This window comes from Salvelinus sp. IW2-2015, linkage group LG5 (genome assembly GCF_002910315.2).
Source record: "Salvelinus sp. IW2-2015 linkage group LG5, ASM291031v2, whole genome shotgun sequence".
In the NCBI taxonomy this organism is placed as follows: domain Eukaryota; kingdom Metazoa; phylum Chordata; class Actinopteri; order Salmoniformes; family Salmonidae; genus Salvelinus; species Salvelinus sp. IW2-2015.
The window spans coordinates 12,355,116-12,378,839 of record NC_036844.1 but is presented as its reverse complement, the minus strand read 5'-3'; the positions used below and the strand labels follow the sequence as shown (position 1 = coordinate 12,378,839).

Below are 23,724 nucleotides of genomic sequence, written 5' to 3'. Positions count from 1 at the left end.
GAGGTAGTCACCTGGAATGCATTTCAATTAACAGGTATGCCTTGTTAAAAGTTCATTTGTGGAATTTCTTTCCTTAATGTGTTTGAGCCAATCAGTTGTGTTGTGACAAGGTAGGGGTGGTATACAGAAAGACCTATTTGGTAAAAGAGCAAGTCCATATTACYGCAAGAACAGCTCAAATAGCAAAAAGAAGCTCCAGTCCATCATTACTTTAATTCAACTAAGCTTGTCCGATCACCATGCCTACTACTTCCATTAACATATCTCCTAAAAGTGCCATAAGATGGCGTTTCAACGTTTCATTACTGCAAAATCCTACATTCTGTGATCAATTAGACATTGAATTAAATTAATTCATAATGATCAATAAAAATTCAGTCGATAATCCCCGGATTCTATGGGATGCCACCAAAGATTTTATACAAAATAATGCAATTCCATTTCCATCTGGGTTGAATAAATCACAATTAAAGAAGATGTTAGAATTCCAAATATTGTTAACTGTGTTAGAGCATTCTCAAAAAACACTTTTTTCAGACCAGGTAGCTAGTACTTTTTCCAAAGTCAAGACAGAACTTCATTTATTGATAACAAAGTGAGCAGATTTTGCCATCCATCGAGTTAGACTCAACCATTACCTACATGATAATCGTCCCAGTCGTTTACTGGCTAACAAGCTATGCAGTATTGATCAATTAGCTGATATAGCAACTATTCTATCTGAAACAGGGGAATTACTATCAGAACCCAAATTAATCAATCAAAGACTCTCCCGTTTCCATAAAGAATTGCTAASCCCTGATTATAAAGCCACATCAAGCCAGACTAAACTCCTCTTCTCTCAACAGAGGAAGCCACCTCACTGGGAGCCCAAATCTCTCACATTAGATAGCATGAATAAAGGCAAATCACCTGGATGGGATGATTTTCCCCCTAATGTTTGAATCTATTAGGTTCACTATTGCTCAAAATGATTCACATAGCTGTTCACAGAGGTTAAAAGGCTAGGCGTCCCTGTAGCYGGACAACTTCCGGTGAAATAAATAATCATAAAAATTCTGGATATTAAACATTTAGGTAAATACAAGTGTCTTATATCAGTTAAAAGCTTAAATTCTTGTTAATCTAACTGCACTGTCTGATTTACAGTAGGCTTTACCGCGAAAGCATGCTATGCGATTGTTTGAGGACGGCGCACCACATCAAAATATTTTTCCACCAGCACAGGTTTCATAAATTCACAAATAGCGATTAAATATTCACTTACTTTTTGAAAATCTTCCTCMGTTTTGTCATCCAAAGGGTTCCAGCTACAACATGTAGTGTTGTTTWGTTAGATAAAATCCTTCTTTATATCCCAAAAAGTCAGTTTAGTTGGCGCCATCGATTTGAGTAATCCACTCATTCAACTTGCAGAGAAAGGAATCCAAAAAGCTACCACTAAACTTTGTATAAACAAGTCAAAATACGTTTCTATTCAATCGTCAGATTGAAATGTAATGTAATTAAACTATAATATTTAATACGGAAAGAAGTATGTTCAATAGGAAAACGATATTAGCAGGGGCGTGTCCTCTTTGTCGCGCACGCATACACGAATTTCCAAGTCTGTGTCCCTGTAGTAAAACTCAGATTTCTTACTCATTTTGGAAGAAACAAGCCTGAAACCTTGAACAAAGACTACTGACACCCAGCGGAAGCCATAGGAATTGCATACTGGGAGCTAGATTTAATTATTTCCCTATACAGTCGTGGCCAAAAGTTTTGAGAKTGACACAAATATTAATTRCCACAAAGTTTGCTGCTTCAGTGTCTTTAGATATTTTTGTCAGGTGATACCATGGAATACTGAAGTATAATTACAAGCATTTCATAAGTGTCAAAGGCTTTTATTGACAATTACATGAAGTTGATGCAAAGAGTCAATATTTGCAGTGTTGACCCTTCTTTTTCAAGACCTCTGCAATCCATCCTGGCATGCTGTCAATCAACTTCTGGGCCACATTCTGACTGATGGCAGCCCATTCTTGCATAATCAATGCTTGGAGTTGGTCAAAATTTGTGGGGTTTTGTTTGTCCACCCGCCTCTTGAGGATTGACCACAAGATCTCAATGGGATTAAGGTCTGGGGAGTTTCCTGCCCATGGACCCAAAATATCGATGTTTTGTTCCCCGAGCCACTTATCACGTTTGCCTTATGGCAAGGTGCTCCATCATGCTGGAAAAGGCATTGTTCATCGCCAAACTGTTCCTGGATGGTTGCGAGAAGTTGCTCTCGGAGGATGTGTTGGTTCCATTCATTATTCATGGCTGTGTTCTTAGGCAATATTGTGAGTGAGCCCACTCCCTTGGCTGAGAAGCAACCCCACACATGAATGGTCTCAGGATGCTTTACTGTTGGCATGACACAGGACTGATGGTAGCGCTCACCTTGTCTTCTCCGGACAAGCTTTTTTCCCGAATGCCCCAACAATCGGAAAGCGGATTCATCAGAGAAAATGACTTGAAAATGAAAATGACCCCAGTCCTCGGCAGTCCAATCCCTGTACCTTTTGCAGAATATCAGTCTGTCCCTGATGTTTTTCCTGGAGAGAATTGGCTTCTTTGCTGCCCTTCTTGACACCAGGCCATCCTCCAAAAGTATTTGCCTCACTGTGTGTGCAGATGCACTCACACCTGCCTGCTGCCATTCCTGAGCAAGCTCTGTACTGGTGGTGCCCCGATCCCGCAGCTGAATCAACCGTAGGAGATGGTCCTGGTGCTTGCTGGACTTTCTTGGGCGCCCTGAAGCCTTGTTCACAACAATTGAACCGCTCTCCTTGAAGTTCTTGATGATCCGATAAATGGTTGAATTAGGTGCAATCTTACTGGCAGCAATATCCTTGCCTGTGAAGCCCTTTTTGTGCAAAGCAATGATGACGGCACGTGTTTCCTTGAAGGTAACCATGTTTGACAGAGGAAGAACAATGAATCCAAGCACCACCCTCCTTTTGAAGCTTCCAGTCTGTTATTCGAACTCAATCAGCATGACAGCGTGATCTCCAGCCTTGTCCTCGTCAACGCTCACACCTGTGTTAACGAGAGAATCACTGACATGATGTCAGCTGGTCCTTTTGTGGCAGGGCTGAAATGCAGTGGAAATGTTTTTGGGGGATTCAGTTCATTTGCATGGCAAAGAGGGACTTTGCAATTAATTACAATTCATCTGATCACTCTTCATAACATTCTGGAGTATATGGAAATTGCCATCATACAAACTGAGGCAGCAGACTTTGTGAAAATGTATATTTGTGTCATTCTCAAAACTTTTGGCCATGACTGTACATTCCATTGGAAAAGCATGGGCTCTCAAAAAAAAGSTATTTCCGGTTGGTTTTTCTTTTGATTTTCTCCTACCATATCTATTGTGTTATAGTCTCCGACATTATTTTAACATTTCATCAACCTTCAGAGTGTTTTCTTTCCAATGGTACCCATTTTATGCATATCCTGGCTTCAGTGCCTGAGCAACAGGCAGTTTACCATGGGCATGTCAGTCAGGCAGAAATTGAGAAAAATAGACCCTAGCCTGAAGAAGTCTTAAAGTGYCTAGAGATTTGAGTCAGTATGTTGGCAGCAGCCACTCAATGTTAGTGATGGCTGTTTAGGGTCTCATCCTTCCTCATTTTTCAGAATACAAGCTTGAAACAATGTCTAAAGACTGTTGACGTCTAGTGGAAGCCATAGGAACTGCAATCTGGGTCCTACCCCATTACATACTGTATAGGCATTCAATTGGAAAGTACCCACATCAAAAATATCCCAATTCCTGGATGGATTTTCCTCAGGTTTTCACCTGCCATYTCAGTTCTGTTATACTCACGGACATTACTCAGTTCTGTTATACTCACGGACATTTTACCAGTTTTGGAAACTTTAGAGTGTTTTCTATCCAAATCTACCAATTATATGCATATCCTAGCTTCTGGGCCTGAGTAACAGGCAGTTTACTTTGGGCACCTCAGTCATCCAAACTTCCGAATASTGCCCCCTATTCCAAAAAAGTTAACAGTCTGATGGCCTTGAGATAAAAGCTGTTTTTCAGTATCTCGGTCCCAGCTTTGATGCATCTGTACTGACCTCGCCTTCTGGATGATAGCAGGGGTGAACAGGCAGTGGCTCGGGTGGTTGTTGTCCTTGATTATCTTTTTGGCCTTCCTGTGACAACGGGTGCTGAAGGTGTCSTGGAAGGCAGGTAGTTTTTCCCCGGTGATGCATTGTGCAGACCTCACTACCCTCTGGAGAGCCTTGCGGAGAGCATTTGCCGTACCAGGCAGTGATACAGCCCGACAGGATGCTCTCGATTGTGCATCTGCAAAAGTTTGTGAGGGTATTTGGTGACAAGCCTAATTTTTTCAGCCTCGTGAGGTTGAAGAGGCGCTGATGTGCTGTTGCGCCTTCATCGCCACGCTGTCTGTGTGGGTGGACCATTTCAGTTTGTCCGTGATGTGTACGCCGAAGAACTTAAATCTTTCCACCTTCTCCACTACTGTCCCGTCGATGTGGATAGGGGGGTTCCCCTCTGCTGTTTACTGAAGTCCACGATCATCTCCTTTGTTTTGTTGACGTTGAGTGTGAGGTTATTTTCCTGGCACCACACTCCYAGTGCCCTCACCTCCTCCCTGTAGGCCGTCTCGTCGTTGTTGGTAATCAAGCCTACCACTGTAGTGTCGTCTGCAAACTTGATGATTGAGTTGGAGGCGTGCATGGCCACGCAGTCATGGGTGAACACGGAGTACAGGAGAGGGCTAAGAACGCACCCTTGTGGGGCCCCAGTGTTGAGGATCAGCGGGGTGGAGATGTTGTTTCCTACCCTCACCACCTTGGGGCGGTCCGTCAAAGTCCAGGACCCAGTTGCACAGGGCGGGGTTGAGACCCAGGGTCTCGAGCTTAATGACGAGTTTGGAGGGTACTATMGTGTTAAATGCTGAGCTGTAGTCGATGAACAGCATTCTTACATAGTTATTCCTCTTGTCCAGATGGGTTAGGGCAGTGTGATTGTGATTGCGTCGTCTGTGGACRTATTGGGGCGGTAAGCAAATTGGAGGGGTCTAGGGTGTCAGGTAGGGTGGAGGTGATATGATCCTTGACTAGTCTCTCAAAGCACTTCATGATGACGGAAGTGAGTACTATGGGGCGATAGTCGTTTAGCCCAGTTACCTTAGCTTTCTTGGGAACAGGAACAATGGTGGCCCTCTTGAAGCATGTGGGAACAGCAGACTGGGGTAGGGATTGACTGAATATGTCCGTAAACACACCAGCCAGCTYGTCTGCGCATGCTCTGAGGACGCGGCTAGGGATGCCGTCTGAGCCGGCAGCCTTGCGAGGGTTAACACGTTTAAATGTTTTACTCACGTTGGCTGCGGTGAAGGAGAGTCCGCAGGTTTTGGTAGCGGGCCGTGTCGGTGGCACTGCATTGTCCTCAAAGCGAACATGAAGTTGTTTAGTTTGTCTGGGAGCAAGACATTAGGGTCCATTAGGGTCCGACGGGGCTGGTTTTCTTTTTGTAGTCCATGATTGACTGTAGACCCTGCCATATACCTCTCATGTCTGAGCTGTTGAATTGCGACTCTACTTTGTCTCAACACTGACGCTTAGCTTGTTTGATTGCCTTGCGGAGGGAATAGCTACACTGTATTCTGGCATGTTTCCGGTCACCTTGCCCTAATTAAAAGCAGTGCTTTCAGTTTCGCGCGAATGCTGCCATCAATCCACGGTTTCTGGTTGGGAAAGGTTTTAATTGTCGCCGTGTGTACAACACCGATGCACTTGCTTATAAACTCGCTCACCGAATCAGCGTATACATCAATGTTGTTGTTCGACGCTATCCGGAACATATCCCAGTCCATGTGATCGAAGCAATCTTGAAGAGTGGAATCAGATTGGTCGGACCAGCGTTGAACAGACCTGAGCACGGGCGTTTCCTGTTTTAGTTTCTGTCTATAGGCTGGGAGCAACAAAATGGAGTCGTGGTCAGATTTGCCGAAAGGAGGGCGAGGGAGGGCTTTGTATGCGTCGCAGAAGTTTGAGTAACAGTGATCCAGAATTTTTCCAGCCCGGATCCTTCATTTGATATGCTGATAAAATAATCTTGTTTTCAGATTAGCCTTGTTAAAATCCCCAGCTACAATAAATGCAGCCTCAGGATATGTGGTTTCCAGTTTACATAGAGTCCAATGAAGTTCTTTCAGGGCCGTCGAGGTGTCTGCTTGGGGGGGATGTACACGACTGTGATTATAATCGAAGAGAATTCTCTTGGTAGATAATGCGGTCGGCATTTGATTGTAAGGAATTCTATATTGGTCACCTAACTCCTATATAATTCTATATTGTTCACCTAATTTCAGTATATGTGATAAAACAAGCAATGTGTAGAGAATCATAGTACCATCTAAATCGCTGTGAAATATATTTTCAATAACCGAAAGTAAGACTCAAAAGCGGGGGAGGGGATGGGGAGTAAATCCAGGAGGGGGGAAGAGTTGTTTGAATTCAGGAAAATATTGTTGCAACTTGCCTAGCTTTCACACGGGGCTGCGTGTAGACAAAGGGCTCTATTCAATCCATATCTTGGATTGTTCTGGTTTAATATTGTAATATAGCAGGAACGTTCCCGCTTTTGCAGAGATTACATTCCTGGTAAATGCTGCATAGATCAATCAGCTCAATCGGAAATTACCTTTACATTTCTATTGCATAATCTGTAACACCTCACTCAGTTTTACAGATTGAACATAGCACATAGTTCCTTTAGAAGGTACAGAATACGGTCAAGGGGATATTTGCCTCAGAGTGAATCCGAGATTCTCAGAATCTCTGGCAGATGACCAAATCTCATCAAAAGGAATTAAATAATTCCTGTATGAAGATCATGCATGATAACTGTAGTGATGACCAGTGTCAAATAATGGTGAGCAGCACCCCCTACTGGTTGAATACAGGAACAGCAAAATCAATGACATCTACCTCCCTCTAACATGGAGGAAGAGATGGAACTCAGAGGCTGTCCTACTGTAAATGGCACCCTATTGGCCGATAGGGGTCAGATCAAAAGTAGTGCACTATAGGTTCCATTTGGGACACAGACAGACGGTTGGTAAAGGACAAACAAAACCCAGAAATCCAAAGACAAATTTATTGCATACTGCATGTTCTGTAAGAGCCTTTATAGCGTATATAGAGAACATCAATGAACACATTAGAATGTATATAGATCTGACTTCACAGTTTACCAATCACAGAACAAAGTTGTACCCTGTGGATACCTTTAAATAATACAAAGTGCACAATTAAAGTTAATTCAATTCAGCTGCATCAACAACCGTTAAAAGGGAACTGCCGAACTGTTTTCCTCTCACAGAAACAGTGGAGAGGACCACTGCATTAAGGCTTAACATTCAGACACCTAAAGAAAGATATATGATTGTACTGTAAGGAGATATTTTGCTTAACATACTAAATTGACGTCTCCATCAATCTATCTGGTTCCAAAAGTGACCCATGCATTATACTGMAATGAAACAAGAATACAAACCATAAACCTTAAATACACATTATTCTCCAAGCATATTTGGCACCATATTTGAGCATAGAATACAAGTACAACTTACAATACAACGTTTGTAATAATATGGAGGTAATATAGCATTTTGGCACAGCACAAGAATAAGTATTTATGTAAAGGACTGATCGTTATGTGCACTATACTTACTGATCAACTTCCCCTGTTTGAAGCTAAAAAGCTGCAGAAACGATTATTCCTATAATGAACATGGTCAGAATCTACTCCCGCAGAACCAAACCCTGTCTATAACCATCAGAGGACCAAACAACACCGTATTCACTGACTGAGGCCAAATACTACCCATTTAACAACCAAGGCACCCTTTCTCAGAGGAAAATTATATCAGTGGTCCTCAACCTCTGGTCCGAGGACCGGCACTGGTCTCTGGGATGCTGCTGACTGGTCCCTCAGATTGTTAGCTGACAACAACGTAGCCAGAAGTGCTTTCAAGGACCATAGCAGCTTGTCAGTTCTTGGTACAAGAGGGTCCATTGTTTTCTGGTCCCAGTGGCATATAAAAGGTTGAGAAACAGAGTTAAATTACACAGAATTACTGCAAGAACCTTTAAAGGGTCATTTTGAGGAATGTAAATATTGTGTTTTTTTCCCCGCCTAGTTAACCCAGAAGAATAGGGTGACATGGTTGGTATTATGTGGCAGAGCTTTTGTTGTTGCACCATAATATGGCAATTCAACCAATATATGTTACTTTAAGGGGGTTTCCAGACCTGTCTTAAACCATCTCATAAAAACAAAAAGTAGGTATATAGATATCATTAATAATATATTCAACAATACTATGTTTATTAATAACAATATGTGTATAGTAACATCAATATATTGAATTGCTCAACATTATGATATTATATGTATAAATTCTTATGAATATATATAGGCATCTGCTTGTGTTATACAGAAGCAGTSAGAGATATGACATAATAATAACGCTATCTTTATTTATACTCCTCCAAACGAATGCAAATCAATGCGTTCGCCATTGGTCTACGAGGTAAGACAATAACGAACTGCGATACTGAATATGAATTGAACCCTCCCATGCACAGAGAGGTTTCAACACAGGTCAAGACTGGTTTCAAAACAGGCCTGTGAAAACCCTGACGCAAGTCCAGAGGGGGAAGACTATTGGGGTAAATCAGCACCCCCTGGTGGACATGCATAGAACCTACAGATACATTCAGATCTAAAGGATTTCCTCTGATTTAGCATTTTGGTCAGCGTCATTTGTGGGGCTTCATGAATAATAACACCAKCTAGGCTAAGAGGATTTCACTGTCACCCACAGGTTAATGGGATTTATGTAGAGTTACATCAAACATCAATTAATGATTTTCAACCACTATGGTCCAATGGAAAATTATACCATCACATTCACTTGTTTTCACTTCGAGGRTACATCCCTCATTATCCTTCCACTTTAACCTCTTCAACTAACGCTCAACTGTCTATGCTAAAATTCGCATTGATCGCCACACATTTGTTTTACACCGGAAACAAAGCTGAGAGAGCAGCAAAACTACATACAAATGTACCGTACTGTAATATGGACAGAAAACAAGGAACACACCATTCCTTCAGTTCATTGAACCTGTATTAACCTCCATCTGTGGTGGGGCACAGTACTATGTGTTGAGATGTGAGCTACTGTACGGAGCATATCCTGGGGGGAAAGCTCTTCCAGGTTGGTGTATTTACCAGTGACAGAAATACACTTGTCGTATGCCTCAGGCTTTGATTGGCAAGCTGCCTTATAACACCCTGATAACTCCACTGTATCTTCCACAGATGTACCGAACCACCAATCCCGTAACCCTCGACCCCTAAAGAGAAACAAGAAACGCAACACTAAGTATATGTAAAAAATATATGCCTGGATACAAGACATGCAGGCAATGTCCACCATCACAGGTGGTTTAACTCACTAACAAGTGTAACAACTAACAAGGAAGAGCCCTCCAGCAACTCAATGAAAGGAGAGAGAGCACTTCAACATGAACAGGCCAATAAAAGATAGCAGGCATGCAATTTGCGCAAAAAAGGCAAACAAATGCCCATATTCTTATTCATAACATAACTCCACGTTTGTCTATGCAAATGTACTCAACAATGGCATTGAGAAGCTCACGATATCCACAATCAAAATCACTCGCGTTGAGATCGGAAACAAGAAAAAAATGTTAATACCCTGCTACARCAAGCCAAGCTCTACTTCTACGATAAGCAGTGGGTCGGTTTTATACACGGACAGGGAAAAGGTTCATATCCCTCTTTTTACTATCCTCTAAAGGCTACAATTCACTCACTCCAAGGTCTTATGAAAAACAAAGAGAGAAAAAGATGCCCTCCAACCGCCACATATCCCTATTTCAATACCACAGGTTCTGTCCTACTCAATATTGGGACTATATTCTGGAGTTACTTGTTTGTTCAGTTGCCTTTTCCATGGATTCAAATAATACAGAGCTAAAGTGGGGTTCAAGCACCATGAGGAACCAATATGTAGAGCTACAACAGAATTGCTCTGCAAAGGACCGCCTTGTACAACAGTGCAAGGGCCTCCTGAGCTGGGCAAACTGGAGCCGCATGCAGCATACAGTAGCAAGCATGTCAGTCTCCCTACTACTGGAGGGGACTGAAATAGGCCAGAATGGATCCCAAATGGAACCCAAATGGAGCCGAAATGGTGACCAACAGCAGCCAAAACGGAGCCTGAATTGCCACAATGCTGCTCAGTTGCCTCGCACTTCCACTTCAAAGGGTGCATCTAAAGGCCTGTGAGATCCACAATGGCCTTGATGAAGATTATGTCGTCGCGGATGTAGGAGTTCTTGGCGTCAAGCTTTGAGAGCGGGCAGAACAGCGGGCAGCCGCTGGCGATGTTCATCTCGCTCACAGGCCTCTGGAAGGAGGAGGAAGTGATGTCAGGCCGGAAGGCGTCGATGATGTGCTCCCTGCTACTCTGGTCCAGCAGCATCAGAGTCACCTGGTGAGAGGTAGAGAAAGAAAGAGAGAGCGAGCGAGCGACAAAAAGTGTGAATTCCACATAAGCATGTCTGATTAATACATCACAAATCTTCATGCAAAATCTACATTTATTGTACATTTTCAAACCAATTTGAAGATTTATAAATTACAAGACTGACGTGAATTTCAGTATGTAAAAAAATATGATCAAATCTGTGCATTTTATAAACGAGTCCACCGGTCCTTGCCTTCTGGTTGAAGGGCCATTTCAGCAGAGCATCACTCAGTCCTCTCATCACCACAAAGAAAAGAGACAGGTGACTGCCACGCCCTGTCCCGTCCCCATTCAGGTAGATCCGCAGACACATCTTATAGCCGTATTTACTGGTGTAGAAGGCTGAAAGAGGAAAATTGGGATCGGAAATACAATAGACTACGTTTTGTGCTGTCCTTATGACTTGCACTACTACGGAACAAGGTAGTCTCGAATTTGACTCAGTTTGTTCTGGCTTCAGTCTTGACTCGGACTGGAATAGCTCTGGTCTCACTTAAGGTGGTCTATAGCACTGGTTCTGGGAGATACCTGGTGAGAACATGGCGGGGGCTCGGCCAGCAATGGCGTCCTGTCTCTTCTTGGTGAAGTCAGAGATCCTCCAGACGAAGACGCCATCGAATGTGGTGGCCGACATCTCTCTCAGCCTGCCCTCCATCTCCGCTACCGTCAGGTCCTTCAGCCCCACCGTCCTCTCCAGCTGCCGCACCTGAGACACACGCACGCGCGCACACACCAATGTGCTAGCTTCTATGAATTCAAAACAAACTCTGAATCTCCAGCTTTATACCCCATTATACAACGCGTGGTTTGGAATTCCCATTGTTAGAGCCTCTCCCGCCCATGATATATGAGACAACATACACATGGCCACATTCATATTAAGTGGCATCGTTTACATCGTTACCTAGCAACCCCACTACCACTACTACTAGTCTTAGCACCTGTAATTCGTCATGGATGATTTTAAAGCGACTTTTGATTTGTTTTATCTACTAATGTTTAATGAATGGTGCCAACAAGAAGAGGAGGATTTTAAAAGAAATTAAACAAGAAGAAGAGCAAGTGGACCAGCAACCTGAGCCCAGCGTTAACATTAGACATGCAGAAATCAGTAACGTTAGCACAGCTATAGACGACATAGAAAAAGAGAAAATTAAGAAGCCAGCTACATCAAAACAGACCGACTGGGCAGTGAAGTGCTTTCTGGAATGGCTATCAGACAAGGGAATAAACATCGATCTGGCAACCGTTTCAAAACACGAGATGGGTAATATTCTCCGGCGTTTCTACGCCACCTACTGAATAAGGTGTGGTTTGATTTGCAGTTGCACTTTGGCCGAAAAGGCAATCGCAAACTGAAGGCAGACTCATTCGTAATAAAAGAAGACAAAAATGAAGAAACCAGGAACCACAAAAATCCAATGGAAAGAGACAGAGAGAATCGTTGTGCCTGCATGTATGAGAAACTAGGGCAATGAGCTCTGCTCCACGTGGAAATGTGCAATTCAGCATCAGAAATAAAGCTGTCGATGCTGTGACCATCCGAAAAACGCTGTTTTTCTGATCTGCCTTATCAATGTCTTTGCTACAATGTTTCAGCTCTGTTTTCAGATGCATGGACAGCGCCCCCATAAAATGTTTCAAACTGGCATTCAATTTCCCTATGGATAGACCAGACGTGCACTGTTTTCAGAACCATGGACAGCATCCCTAGAAACCAAGGATCTGGATCTATCAACCAGCGCCTGGGTAGTTTTGCTTTACATGGCAGTCAATACGAATAGAACTAACAACCAGAGAATGCCTAAAATGTCACTTGACAACCAGTGTTAGTGAATGTGGCATCACGTTTTGTTGAAAAATGTATGGTTTGGGAAATAATCTAGATTGTTAATGCTGGTAACCCATTGTATAAAAGCAATAATACACTCAAGGCCATGTGTTATGACATTTTTATCAAGGCTGTTGTTGTGTACGCCCCTCGGCTTCGCCTCGTGGCTATGCCCATATCACAGCCATGATAAAAATGTAATAACACTTGGCATCTCATGTATTATTTCTTAAGTAAGTCATGCCATTGAATTTAAAGTGGCACTCCAGTCCCCTTTTCACCATATTTAACACCTGATTTACTTAACAAAAAGGCACATCTCAATAGGTGGTCCAGGTACAGTTGAAGTCGGAAGTTTACATACACTTAGGTTGGAGTCATTAAAATTCGTTTTTCAACCACTCCACAAATTTCTTGTTAACAAACTATAGTTTTGGCAAGTCGGTTAGGACATCTACTCTGTGCATGACACAAGTAATTTTTCCAACAATTGTTCACAGACAGATTATTTCACTTATAATTCACTGTATCACAATTCCAGTGGGTCAGAAGTTAACATACACTAAGTTGACTGTGCCTTTAAACAGCTTGGAAAATTCCAGAAAATGATGTCATGGCTTTAGAAGCTTCTGATAAGCTAATTGACATCATTTGAGTCAATTGGAGGTGTACCTATGGATGTATTTCAAGGCCTACCTTCAAACTCAGTGCCTCTTTGCTTGACATCATGGAAAAATCAAAAGAAATCTGCCAAGACCTCAGAAAAAACATTGTAGACCTCCACAAGTCTGGTTCATCTTTGGGAGCAATTTCCAAACGCCTGAAGGTACCACGTTCATCTGTACAAACAATAGTACGCAAGTATAAACACCATGGGACCACACAGCCGTCATACCGCTCAGGAAGGAGACGCGTTCTGTCTCCTAGAGATTAACGTACTTTGGTACGAAAAGTGCAAATCAATCCCAGAACAACAACAAAGGACCTTGTGAAGATGCTGGAGGAAACAGGTACAAAATTATCTATATCCACAGTAAAACGAGTCCTATATCGACATAACCTGAAAGGCCGCTCAGTAAGGAAGAAGCCACTGCTCCAAAACCGCCATAAAAAAGCATGACTATGGTTTGCACCTGATCGTACTTTTTGGAGAAATGTCCTCTGGTCTGATGAAACAAAAATAGAACTGTTTGGCCATAATGACCATCGTTATGTATGGAGGAAAAAGGGGGAGCCTTGCAAGCCGAAGAACACCATCCCAACCGTGAAGCAAGGGGGTGGCAGCATCATGTTGTGGGGGTGCTTTGCTGCAGGAGGGACTGGTGCACTTCACAAAATACATGGCATTATGAGGAAGGAAAATTACGTGGATATATTGAAGCAACATCAGTCAGGAAGTTAAAGCTTGATCGCAAATGAGTCTTCCAAATGGACAATGACCCCAAGCATACTTCCAAAGTTGTGGCAAAATGGCTTAAGGACAACAAAGTCAAGGTATTGGAGTGGCCATCACAAACCCCTGACCTCAATCCTATAGAAAATGTGTTGGCAGAACTGAAAAAGCGTGTGCGAACAAGGAGGCCTACAAACCTGACTCTGTTACACCAGCTCTGTCAGGAGGAATGGGCCAAAATTCACCCAACTTATTGTGGGAAGCTTGTGGAAGGCAATGCTAACAAATACTAATTGAGTGTATATAAACTTCTGACCCACTGGGAATGTGCTGAAAGAAATAAAAGCTGAAATAAATCATTCTCTCTAATATTATTCTGACATTTCACATTCTTAAAATAAAGTGGTGATCCTAACTGACCTAAAACAGGGAATTTTTACTAGGATTAAATATCAYAAATTGTGAAAAACTGAGTTTAAATGTATTTGGCTAAGGTGTATGTAAACTTCTGACTTCAACTGTACATGTAAGTCATGACATAGGAACAGTTAGGGGTGGGGCCTGTTTTGCTCTTTATTTCTCCTCTTTGGTTCATCAAGTAAGGAGAAGGCTGATGACATCACGGATTCCTATCAGACCAACTCCTTGAGTGCCCTACTGTTTGAAGTTTGCAGTTGTGTGAAAAACAAAATAACTATTTTTCTCAAAAACATTTTTTTACCCTTTAGTGTGTGTACTTTACTATATTTATACTTGGGAAATCGCTTCCTACAATAAAAGTAAAACAAATCGCTGGAGGACGTCTTTAAATGTTGGAAAGGGACTCTATAAAGCAAATTACAATTTAATTTCTGCTTCAGGGTCCTCATTCCTACCTTGTTGCTCAGGGCCTCAATCTTATCCTGGTCCAGGCGATGCTGTCTGTTACCTGCCTCCATGGTGGTGGTGAAGCGTTCTACCTCTCGGTTCAACACACACACCACATTCTCAAACGTCCCCACCTTCACCTCCAGGTCAGTGCACCTGCGTCCCAGCTCCGCCACCTTGGTCTTCTCACTGTGGAGCTGCAGCTCCAGGGCCGCCCCCACCGAGCTAGGCAGGGGGGTGAAGGAGGTGGACACGGTCAGGGTTGGGACTGGGGCGGGAGGTGGAGGCAGAGGAAGAGCCGGGGTAGGAGGCCCGGGGAGACCTAAGGAGGAGGAAGAGGAGGAGGTGGCCCCCTGCACGGGAGGCCCGATCGAGGTGGTGCTGAGCTGGGAGACGCGGATCTCCAGCTCCCTGAGGGAACGGTGGAGGTCCAGGAGCTTGTGTCCGGCTAGCTCCAGTCCCTGCGGCTGCAGGCCCTCCATGCTCACCTTCAGGGATACATAAGTAAACACAGAGAAAATAACCACTCCATCAACAAAACAAAAGGAGCTGATCGTAGACTAGGAGACAGAAGATACTGTGTATTTAAATACTGTATTCTCGACAAAGCTCATTCTAATACTTCTACTACTGTACATTGCATTTTAGTTARACTGTTAATACGCACCAGATATTTATTTATATACTGTATTCTCGACATAGTTCACTCAAATATATCTACTGCGTACATACCATTTTTAGTATATCTTGGGTGAACACATCTGGTGTACATACGCATAGATTGCATTTGGATTACTGTTACTGTGCTATTTCATGTTAATTCGATTTGTTTTCCGATGTTTCTTGATTTACAATTTTTTTATTTTATTATTTTTCTACTTCATTGACATTTTACTGCATTGTTAGGAGCTAGTAACAAACATTCTGCTGCACCCGCTATAACATCTGCTAAACTGTGCATGCGACCAATAAACTTTGATTTGACGAGGCAAGTAAATGCTAAAGCTAATCTAAATGCTAACGCTAACGTAACTGCTAAGTAAATGGTAATGCCACCAACCATAATTTAGCGTAATAGGTGAGTACACTGCTATTCACCAAATAAAAAGGTGTATCAACAGCATTTCCGCTCCACTACATCCATGCTCACCCTCACCTTCATGCCCATAATGTAGTGTAGCAGCAGGTTTAGATGCTCGTATGCGCAGGCCCTCTCGTGGTCGTGGATCCTCTCCTTCTCCACCTGCACAGAGAGCGGGGGAGAGGACAGCTGTTTTAACAGTAGCACTTTAACCAGGTATTAACTAACAAATAACATGGTCAAATGGTAATTACACAGTAACAACCTTGTTTGTTTCATTAGGATTGGTAAAACCATAGCTCTGAAAAGATAAGAAAGCTACTTACTGACATATCACACCCAACAACATGGAATCTGCATGGCGTTCTGAATTTGCTGCAGAACTTAATGTGGTCCACATACTTGGGGAAAAAGCCAAAGAAGAAAAAAAGACAATGATTTGACAAGTTCTACAGCCATTTCAAACATCATCCTTCTTAAAATAGTGTGGATTCTTTTTCTCTCAATACTGTGCTTCCTTTTCTGTCATGCCTTTTCCAAATGCATTCAGTCACAAGTTCCCAATGACAATATAAAATCGMCTATATTGTGTGTGTTGACGATTTAAGAACTCACCTTCTCCCTGGGGATTTTCTTCTTGGCACAGCCTTCACAGATCATGGGGTACTTGGGGCAGATCTCGTCGTGGGCCTAAAAAGGACATGTTTTTGCATAGCTTCTTACACAAATTGATGCTACTACTCCTTGCAATCTTGACGAGATCATAAACCAGCCATTTGAGAGATTTAACAAACAACAGACGGATGGGCGTTCTCTCAGAGCCTGCATTATTTCTCACCTTGATGTTTTTGAAATGAAATGGTTCCTTGCAGTACTTGCAGTTGAGGGTTCTCTCAGGGCACTCTCGCTCGTTGTGGCGTTCCTGTTCGTTGAAGCGGATCCGCTCTTTACAGGAAGGGCAGGGGATGATCATGTACTCACACTTCTCTTCGTGGCTCAACTGTAAGAGACCGAAAATAAAGTTAGGATTCACTTGGCTTTAGTATACGTTCATAACAGTGTAACCAAGGATCTTCGGTCAAACTGATCATGACAAAAGAGCAGAGCAAAACCCAGACATACACTACAGTACTGAGATGCATTGCTTACAAGCATTTCTGGCACATTGGTGGTGCTCCTTATTTTCAATAATGCCCGTCTGTCTAAACGCATCGTTTGAACGATGAAAAGGTTGATAATCAGTCGAAAAAACAGGCAACTAACCTCGTATTCTTTAATATTGCCTTTCCAAGTGCAACCTTCGTTTATGCAGACAGCAGAGAGGTTTTCGACCTCTCTTCGAGCTGCGTTGTCAGGAAAAGCCTGCAGAAGTGAGAGCAAACAAAAATGGAGGCTTTTGCTGTTACAGTTAATCTGTCCTGTTTTCCAAACGCATCATTTATGATTGCGAGGTGTGTGTGTGTGTGTGTGTGTGTGTGTGCGTGCGTGCGTGCGTGCGTGTGTGTGAGAGAGAGAGATAAGTGCACACGCTCCAAATAACGTGGACGCACTGGCACTACCTTTGCATTATACAACACAAGGAGAAGCTACTGTACACACGGATAACACCAGCTAGACATTACTTCTGAATGACAGGGCTTTTATAAAACCAGTGTAAACAAGGTCCGATTCAAAAGTTGAATGACATCACCAGTATTTAAAGGATACATTTAGATCTCACGTTTTTCTTTGGGACGATGAACTGACACTGGAATAAAATACTGAAGAAGAAGCTCCTAGAGATTGACATCTTTTAAATACAGTGCATTTGAAAACCCCTTGATTTTTCCCCCACATTTTGTTACGTTATAGCCTTATTCTAAAATGTATTAAATAGTTTTTTCCCCCTCATCAATCAACAAACAATACCCCATAATGACAAAGCAAAAACTGTAAGACATTTTTGCACATTTCTAAAAAATGTTTTTACTGAAATATCACATTTACATAAGTATTCAGACCCTTTACTCAGTACTTTGTTGAAGCACCTTTTGGCAGCGATTACAGCCTCGAATCTTCTTGGGTATGACGCTACAAGCTTGGCACACCTGTATTTGGGGAGTTTCTCCCATTCTTCTCTGCAGATTCTCTCAAGCTCTGTCAGGTAGGGTGGAGAGTGTTGCTGCACAGCTATTTTAAGGTCTCTCCAGAGATGTCTGATCAGGTTCAATCCGGGCTCTGGCTGGGCCACTAAAGGACATGCTGAGACTTATCCCGAAGCCACTCCTGTGTTGTCTTGGCTGTGTGTTTAGGGTCATTGTCCTATTGGAAGGTGAACCTTTGTCCCAGTCTGAGGCCCTGAGCTCTCTGGAGCAGGTTTTCATCAAGGATCTCTCGGTACTTTGCTCCGTTCATCTTTCCCTCAATCCTGTCTCTCAGTGCCTGCCGCTGAAAAAAATCCCCACAGCATGATGCTGCCACCACTATGCTTCACCGTAGGGATGGTGCCAGGTTTCCTCCAGACGTGATGCTTGGCATTCAGGCCAAAGAGTTCAATCTGTTTCATCAGACCAGACAATCTTGTATCTCATGGTCTGCGAGTCTTTAGGTGCCTTTTGGCAAACTCCAAGCGGGCTGTCATGTGCCTTTTACTGAGGAGTGGCTTCCGTCTGACCACTCTATCATAAAGTCCTGATTGGTGGAGCGCTGCAGAAATGGTTGTCCTTCTGGAAGGTTACCCCTTCTCTAGAGCGGAACTCTAGAGCTCTGTCAGAGTAACCATCGGGTTCTTGGTCACCTTCCTGAGGCCCTTCTCCCCCGATTTCTTTGTTTGGCTGGGTGGCCAGCTCTAGGAAGAGTCTTGGTGGTTCCAAACTTCTTCCATTTAAGAATGATGGAGGCCACTGTGCTCTTTTCCTCGACACAATCCTGTCTCGGAGCTCTACAGACAATTTCTTCGACCTCATGGCTTGGTTTTTGCTCTGACATGTACTGTCAACTGTGGGACCTTATATAGACATGTGTGTGCCTTTCCAAATCATGTCCAATCAATCGAATTTACCTCAGGTGGACTCCAATCAAGTTGTAGAAACATCTCAAGGATGATCGATGGAAACAGGATGCACCTGAGCTCAATTTCAAGTCTCATAGCAAAGGGTCTGAATACTTATGGAAATAATGTATTTCTGTTTTTTATTTTTAATACATTTGTAAACAATTCTAAAAACCTGTTTTCACTTTTTCAATTATCAGGTGTTGTGTGTGGATTGACTAGGATTATTATTTTTTTTACATCCATTTTAGAATATGGTTGTAACGTAACAAAATGTGGAAAAAGCCAAGGGGCCTGAATACTTTCCTAATGCACTGTATGTATTCAAGAGCAAGTGTGCCTATATGTTCACAAAGACCAACATTGTAGACACTTACACAGCCTTGTTTTAGAATTGATGTGGGCTCTTCAAAAATGTCCTCTTTGATACAAGCATTGCATTTCTGAGGTCCATCTCTGCAATGGGAATATGTTGTCAACAAACAGTACAAAATAACAGTACAGTGTGAAATATTGTCAAATGTGTAATATACACTGAGTGTACAAAACACTCCTTACATTGAGTTGCACCCCGCCCCCCTCTTTTGCCCTCAGAACATCCTCAATTCGCCGGGGCATGGATTCTACAAGGTGTCGAAAGCATTCCACAGGGCCATGTTGACTCCAATGCTTCCCACAATTGTGTCAAGTTGGCTGGATGCAGTGGTGGAAAAAGTACCCAATTGTCATACTTGAGTAAAAGTAAAGATACCTTAATAGAAAATGACTCACCCAGTAAAATACTACTTGAGTAAAAGTCTAAAAGTATTTGGTTTTACATATACTTAAGTATAAAAAGTAAATTGAATTGCTAAAATATACTTAAGCATTAAAAGTAAAAGTAAATACATTTCAAATTCCTTATATTAAGCAAACCAGATTTCACCATTACATATTTTTTAAATGTACGGATAGCCAGGGGCACACTCCAACATCATTAACAAACGAAGCACTTCTCTTGATAAGTGTGTGAATTGGACCATTTTCCTGTCCTGCTAAGCATTCAAAATGTACAAAATACTTATTTTCCACCATAATTTGCAAATAAATTCATTAAAAATCCTACAATGTGATTTTCTGGATTTTTTTTTGTKATTTTGTCTGTCATAGTTGAAGTGTACCTATGATGACAATTACAGGCCTCTCTCATCTTTTTAAGTGGGAGAACTTGAACAATTGGTGGCTGACTAAATACTTTTTTGCCCCACTGTAACTAGTACTTTTGGGTGTCAGGGAAAATGTTTGGAGTAAAAAGTACATAATTTTCTTTAGGAATGTAGTGAAGTAAAAGTTGTCCAAAATATGAATACTAAAGTACAGATACCCTAAAAAATACTTAAGTAGTACTTTAAAGTATTTTTACTTAACTACTTTACACCACTGGCTGGATGTCCTTTGGGTAGTGGACCCTTATTGATACAGGAAACTGTAAAGAGTGAAAAACTCGACACAAACCGGTGCACCTGGCACCTACTACCATACCCCGTTCAAAGGCACTTAAATATGTTGTCTTGCCCATTCATCTTCTGAATGGCACACATACACAATCCATGTCTCAAGGCCTAAAAATCCTTATTTAACCCATCTCCTCCCCTTCATCTACACTGATTAAAGTGGATTTAACAAGTGACATCAATAAGGCATCATAGGTTTCACCTGGATTCACCTGTTCAGTCTATGTCATGGAAAGAGCAGGTGTCCTTAATGTTTTGTACAATCAGTGTATTCATCAAGCATCATATCTTGGGGGACATTTCAATAGTCTAAAGTTTTACCAGACCAGCACATACACATTACAGGGAAAGGAGACAATAAAGACGATTGTATACAATTGAGATACACTCTTTGAACTCCTACCTGACAGTCATATTGAAGCAGTAGGAACAGAAGCGGTGTCCACACTGGGCTTGGAAGGGCCTCCGCAACAGGTTGTGACAGCAGTTACACAGGTGCTTATCCTCCAGCTTATTGGCCAGGATCTTCTTGGGGAAGCCGGGTTTGTTGCTCTCCATGGACGATGGAGGGGATGGTTCTTGCGTGGCCATGATTCACTCAGTACGCCTCAGACCTGGCAACAACAACGTCACAGAGTCCAAATAAATATGAAAACACTACTATGAGGTATTGACATGACAAGGCAGGTTTTTCTATGTGTTGATGACATGATAAAGCTAGAATGATCAGTGTGCACAGGTCTCCATTTGCCAGCTTCTTATAAGTCTCTTTTTGAAATCAAACTATAATACTGGTTAATAAAGATAAAGGTGCAGAAGGTACGCTACATACTGATTTTTCTTGATATGACACTAGGGTCATTCCACCAATTCAGTGCCTTTTGAGAAGCGTAACCTTTTTTTGTAAAAAACAAATTTTCCCATCAAGGGGTTAAAGAAAAAAACACTATAGTAATAAAATAACAGGGTTGACTGTAACAGGTTTGACAAATTAATCTAAATAAGACATAAATCCCCTTGTGACAGGGGGAACGGAAGCATGTTGTGTGCAACAGGGAGGGGCAATAGAATGCAAGCTTCACAAAAGATTGTTAAAACATTTCTAGCCTATCTATAGGTAACAGGGTTGATGTGTTATGCTCGACCCGCTCAGCTTTCCACTGCTACAGGCATTGGGTTTTCCATGTATATAGCTCGTTAGCTGCACTGATAGGCGTCACCTCGTTAGTCAGTGTGCTAGCTTGTCATCTCGTTAGTTGGAAGGTGTTCCACCTGTGCTGGCCCAGGTGATATTTAAGAGTGGCTGGCTCAGTGATCTTGAGAGATGTGGAGGGTTAACAGCTTTAGTTGGAGTGCCCTATTTGATTTCTTGAAAAACAATCCTTTATCTGATCTTCCCTGTTTTGCACCACTTTTTGGTTTGCTTCCTGTCTTTAAGGTGTGGGTAATTATTTTGTTTGCCTGTTCTTGGGGAAATTTAGTGGGTGCTCATGGTAGGTCTTTTAGGTCCCAGTTGTTAGTCAACTTTCAGTGGGATACCCACATGAGTCTTTCAGAACCCCTCCCAAAACCCCACCTTTTCTGTTTTGGTTGTTGTCAGTGACTCTGTTGATAGTTCCCCTTCTGTTTGAGTGACAATTTTTCATTTTCTTGCTGGGGAACATAACACCACAAAAAATGGCCAATACGAGTAGAACCAGTAGAACCATCTAACATGCTTTTACACTATGATTTGACTATTAGATGTTAAATGTTTTTTGAAAAAACTATTTAAAAAGGAATAGTTCTACCATATTATAGCGAGCAGTTCACGTAACTGGGTTAACCTTAAAATGAGACAGGAGTAAATTAATCACTAATCACATAAATAATACTCTTCAGAAATGACTCAAAGCAACAAAATAACCAGGGCTTTACGATGATGGTGAAAACTTGGGAGTTGGGGTCCAAATCTTCCTAGAAGGTGCAGAGGGTGCATGGAGGGACATGTCAAAATGCCGAGATTGTATTGAATTTTCCATGAGGTCTATATTAAATGGCACTTCATTTAATATAACATGCTTTTAAAATGATATAATTGTGCACAAGTTCTACTTAAAATATCAAAGGGATGCAAAATGCACTCTTTTCGTGGAACGACCCACTAATATAACACTACTTGTCATGTCAGAGAGAGACAATTTTGCAAAGCTGATAGGTTACAAAAGCGAGCCAATATTGCTTGTTTAAATGGTGGCATTATAGCCAAATAACTGCAAGGTATGGCATCTAGCCTAATCCTTTGACATTCCAAAAAGCTTGTCATTGTTGTACTAGAAAAAATTATTTTAACACCCATTTGAAACATTACGGTACAACTGACACACGATCCATCACATGGTATGCTTGTACTAGTACACCGTGCATAAAGACAGTCATTGACACTATCAACGACAACTTCAATGCAGCTAGCCAGGCCTATAAAGAGAGATAGCATAAGGCCCGTCTCCCTTTGTTTACATTTCGAGTCAGCAGTCATAGCGCCATGTCGCTCGAGCTACATTCGTGTCGGGAACAGTTGATCGTCATGTCACCACAAACGAAATGCTCGGCGTAGTCAGACAATCCGAATGATGCTTACAAATCGTAAATCCATTGTTGTCGCCCTTCGCTTTCCCCTGTTGTTGTTGCTATAGCTATCAGCATCTTTAGCTGGAAGTGGTACCCAACACGTCTGCCGCCACGCCCCTTTAAAAAGCAGGTGCACAAACCAGTTTGATGTCGAAAAGGTTTCGTATTGAAAATGGACGACGGGCAATTACATGACATTTACCAGCGTTTTAAACCCTCATCGCTTGCAGGGGTAGTAGAATGCTCCTTCTCGTCGCAGCCCCGCGATGTACAAATGTACAAATGTTGCATGTGACTCTGCAGAAGAATGATTCAGTTTTCTTTAATGTTAACGACATAATACATATGGTACCGAGAAGCTAGCTAGGGCTGTTATTGTCCAACTTCGCCATTGCACTGTGCTGTGTGGGTGTTACGTCATGTGCAGCCTAAACATGGGTTGACCAATGATGTGTAGGCTACATATAAATCATTAGGATTGACTTGACAGCCAGACCAAACGTGAGCCTGTATAGGGGGGTGCATTCCTAACGGTATTCCTTTTCTAAAAGTTTCATACTAGACTAAAATTAAAATACATTCATACAAAAAAATATAGAGATACGGATGAATTCTACAGTTTAGATTTGCATAATTATATATGTTATACAATTTATAACACTTGACTATTATTTATACCAAATTCCAGTATAGTTACTATATAAGCATACCTCATGAGATACAGTTCCTCAAGTCAGCATTTAAGGTAGCTATAAATTGTAAGCCTAGCAACTGCCAC

The 23,724-nt window shown here is 42.1% G+C and overlaps 1 protein-coding gene across 2 annotated transcripts; it reads right to left on the bottom strand.

Annotated features, from left to right (window-relative positions):
* Positions 1-7,160: 7,160 nt before the first annotated feature.
* Positions 7,161-23,350, bottom strand: LOC111963931 (TNF receptor-associated factor 2). 2 transcript variants are annotated; one of them, XM_023987527.1, is made up of 12 exons: positions 23,149-23,350; positions 20,740-20,950; positions 19,221-19,299; positions 17,076-17,174; positions 16,651-16,812; positions 16,428-16,502; positions 16,139-16,213; positions 15,888-15,974; positions 14,740-15,219; positions 11,169-11,346; positions 10,834-10,982; positions 7,161-10,604 (listed from the first exon to the last, which is right to left on the bottom strand). In XM_023987527.1, the coding sequence occupies exons 2-12, from the start codon at positions 20,925-20,927 to the stop codon at positions 10,386-10,388; spliced, it is 1,791 nt and encodes a 596-aa protein (XP_023843295.1). In that variant the 5' UTR covers positions 20,928-20,950; positions 23,149-23,350; the 3' UTR covers positions 7,161-10,385. The 2 variants fall into 2 exon arrangements, with proteins under 2 accessions (XP_023843295.1, XP_023843296.1); XM_023987528.1 differs by lacking the exon at positions 23,149-23,350 and adding an exon at positions 22,957-23,100.
* Between the last annotated feature and the right edge of the window lie 374 nt (positions 23,351-23,724).

Coding starts and splice junctions, on each gene's coding strand:
- LOC111963931 (XM_023987527.1), bottom strand. CDS start 20,927: ATGGCCACGCAAGAACCATCCCCTCCATCGTCCATGGAGAGCAACAAA. Junction 16,214..16,427: donor AGAAAATCCCCAGGGAGAAG/GTGAGTTCTTAA, acceptor TTTTTCCCCAAG/TATGTGGACCACATTAAGTT. Junction 15,975..16,138: donor TTGTTGGGTGTGATATGTCA/GTAAGTAGCTTT, acceptor CTCTCTGTGCAG/GTGGAGAAGGAGAGGATCCA.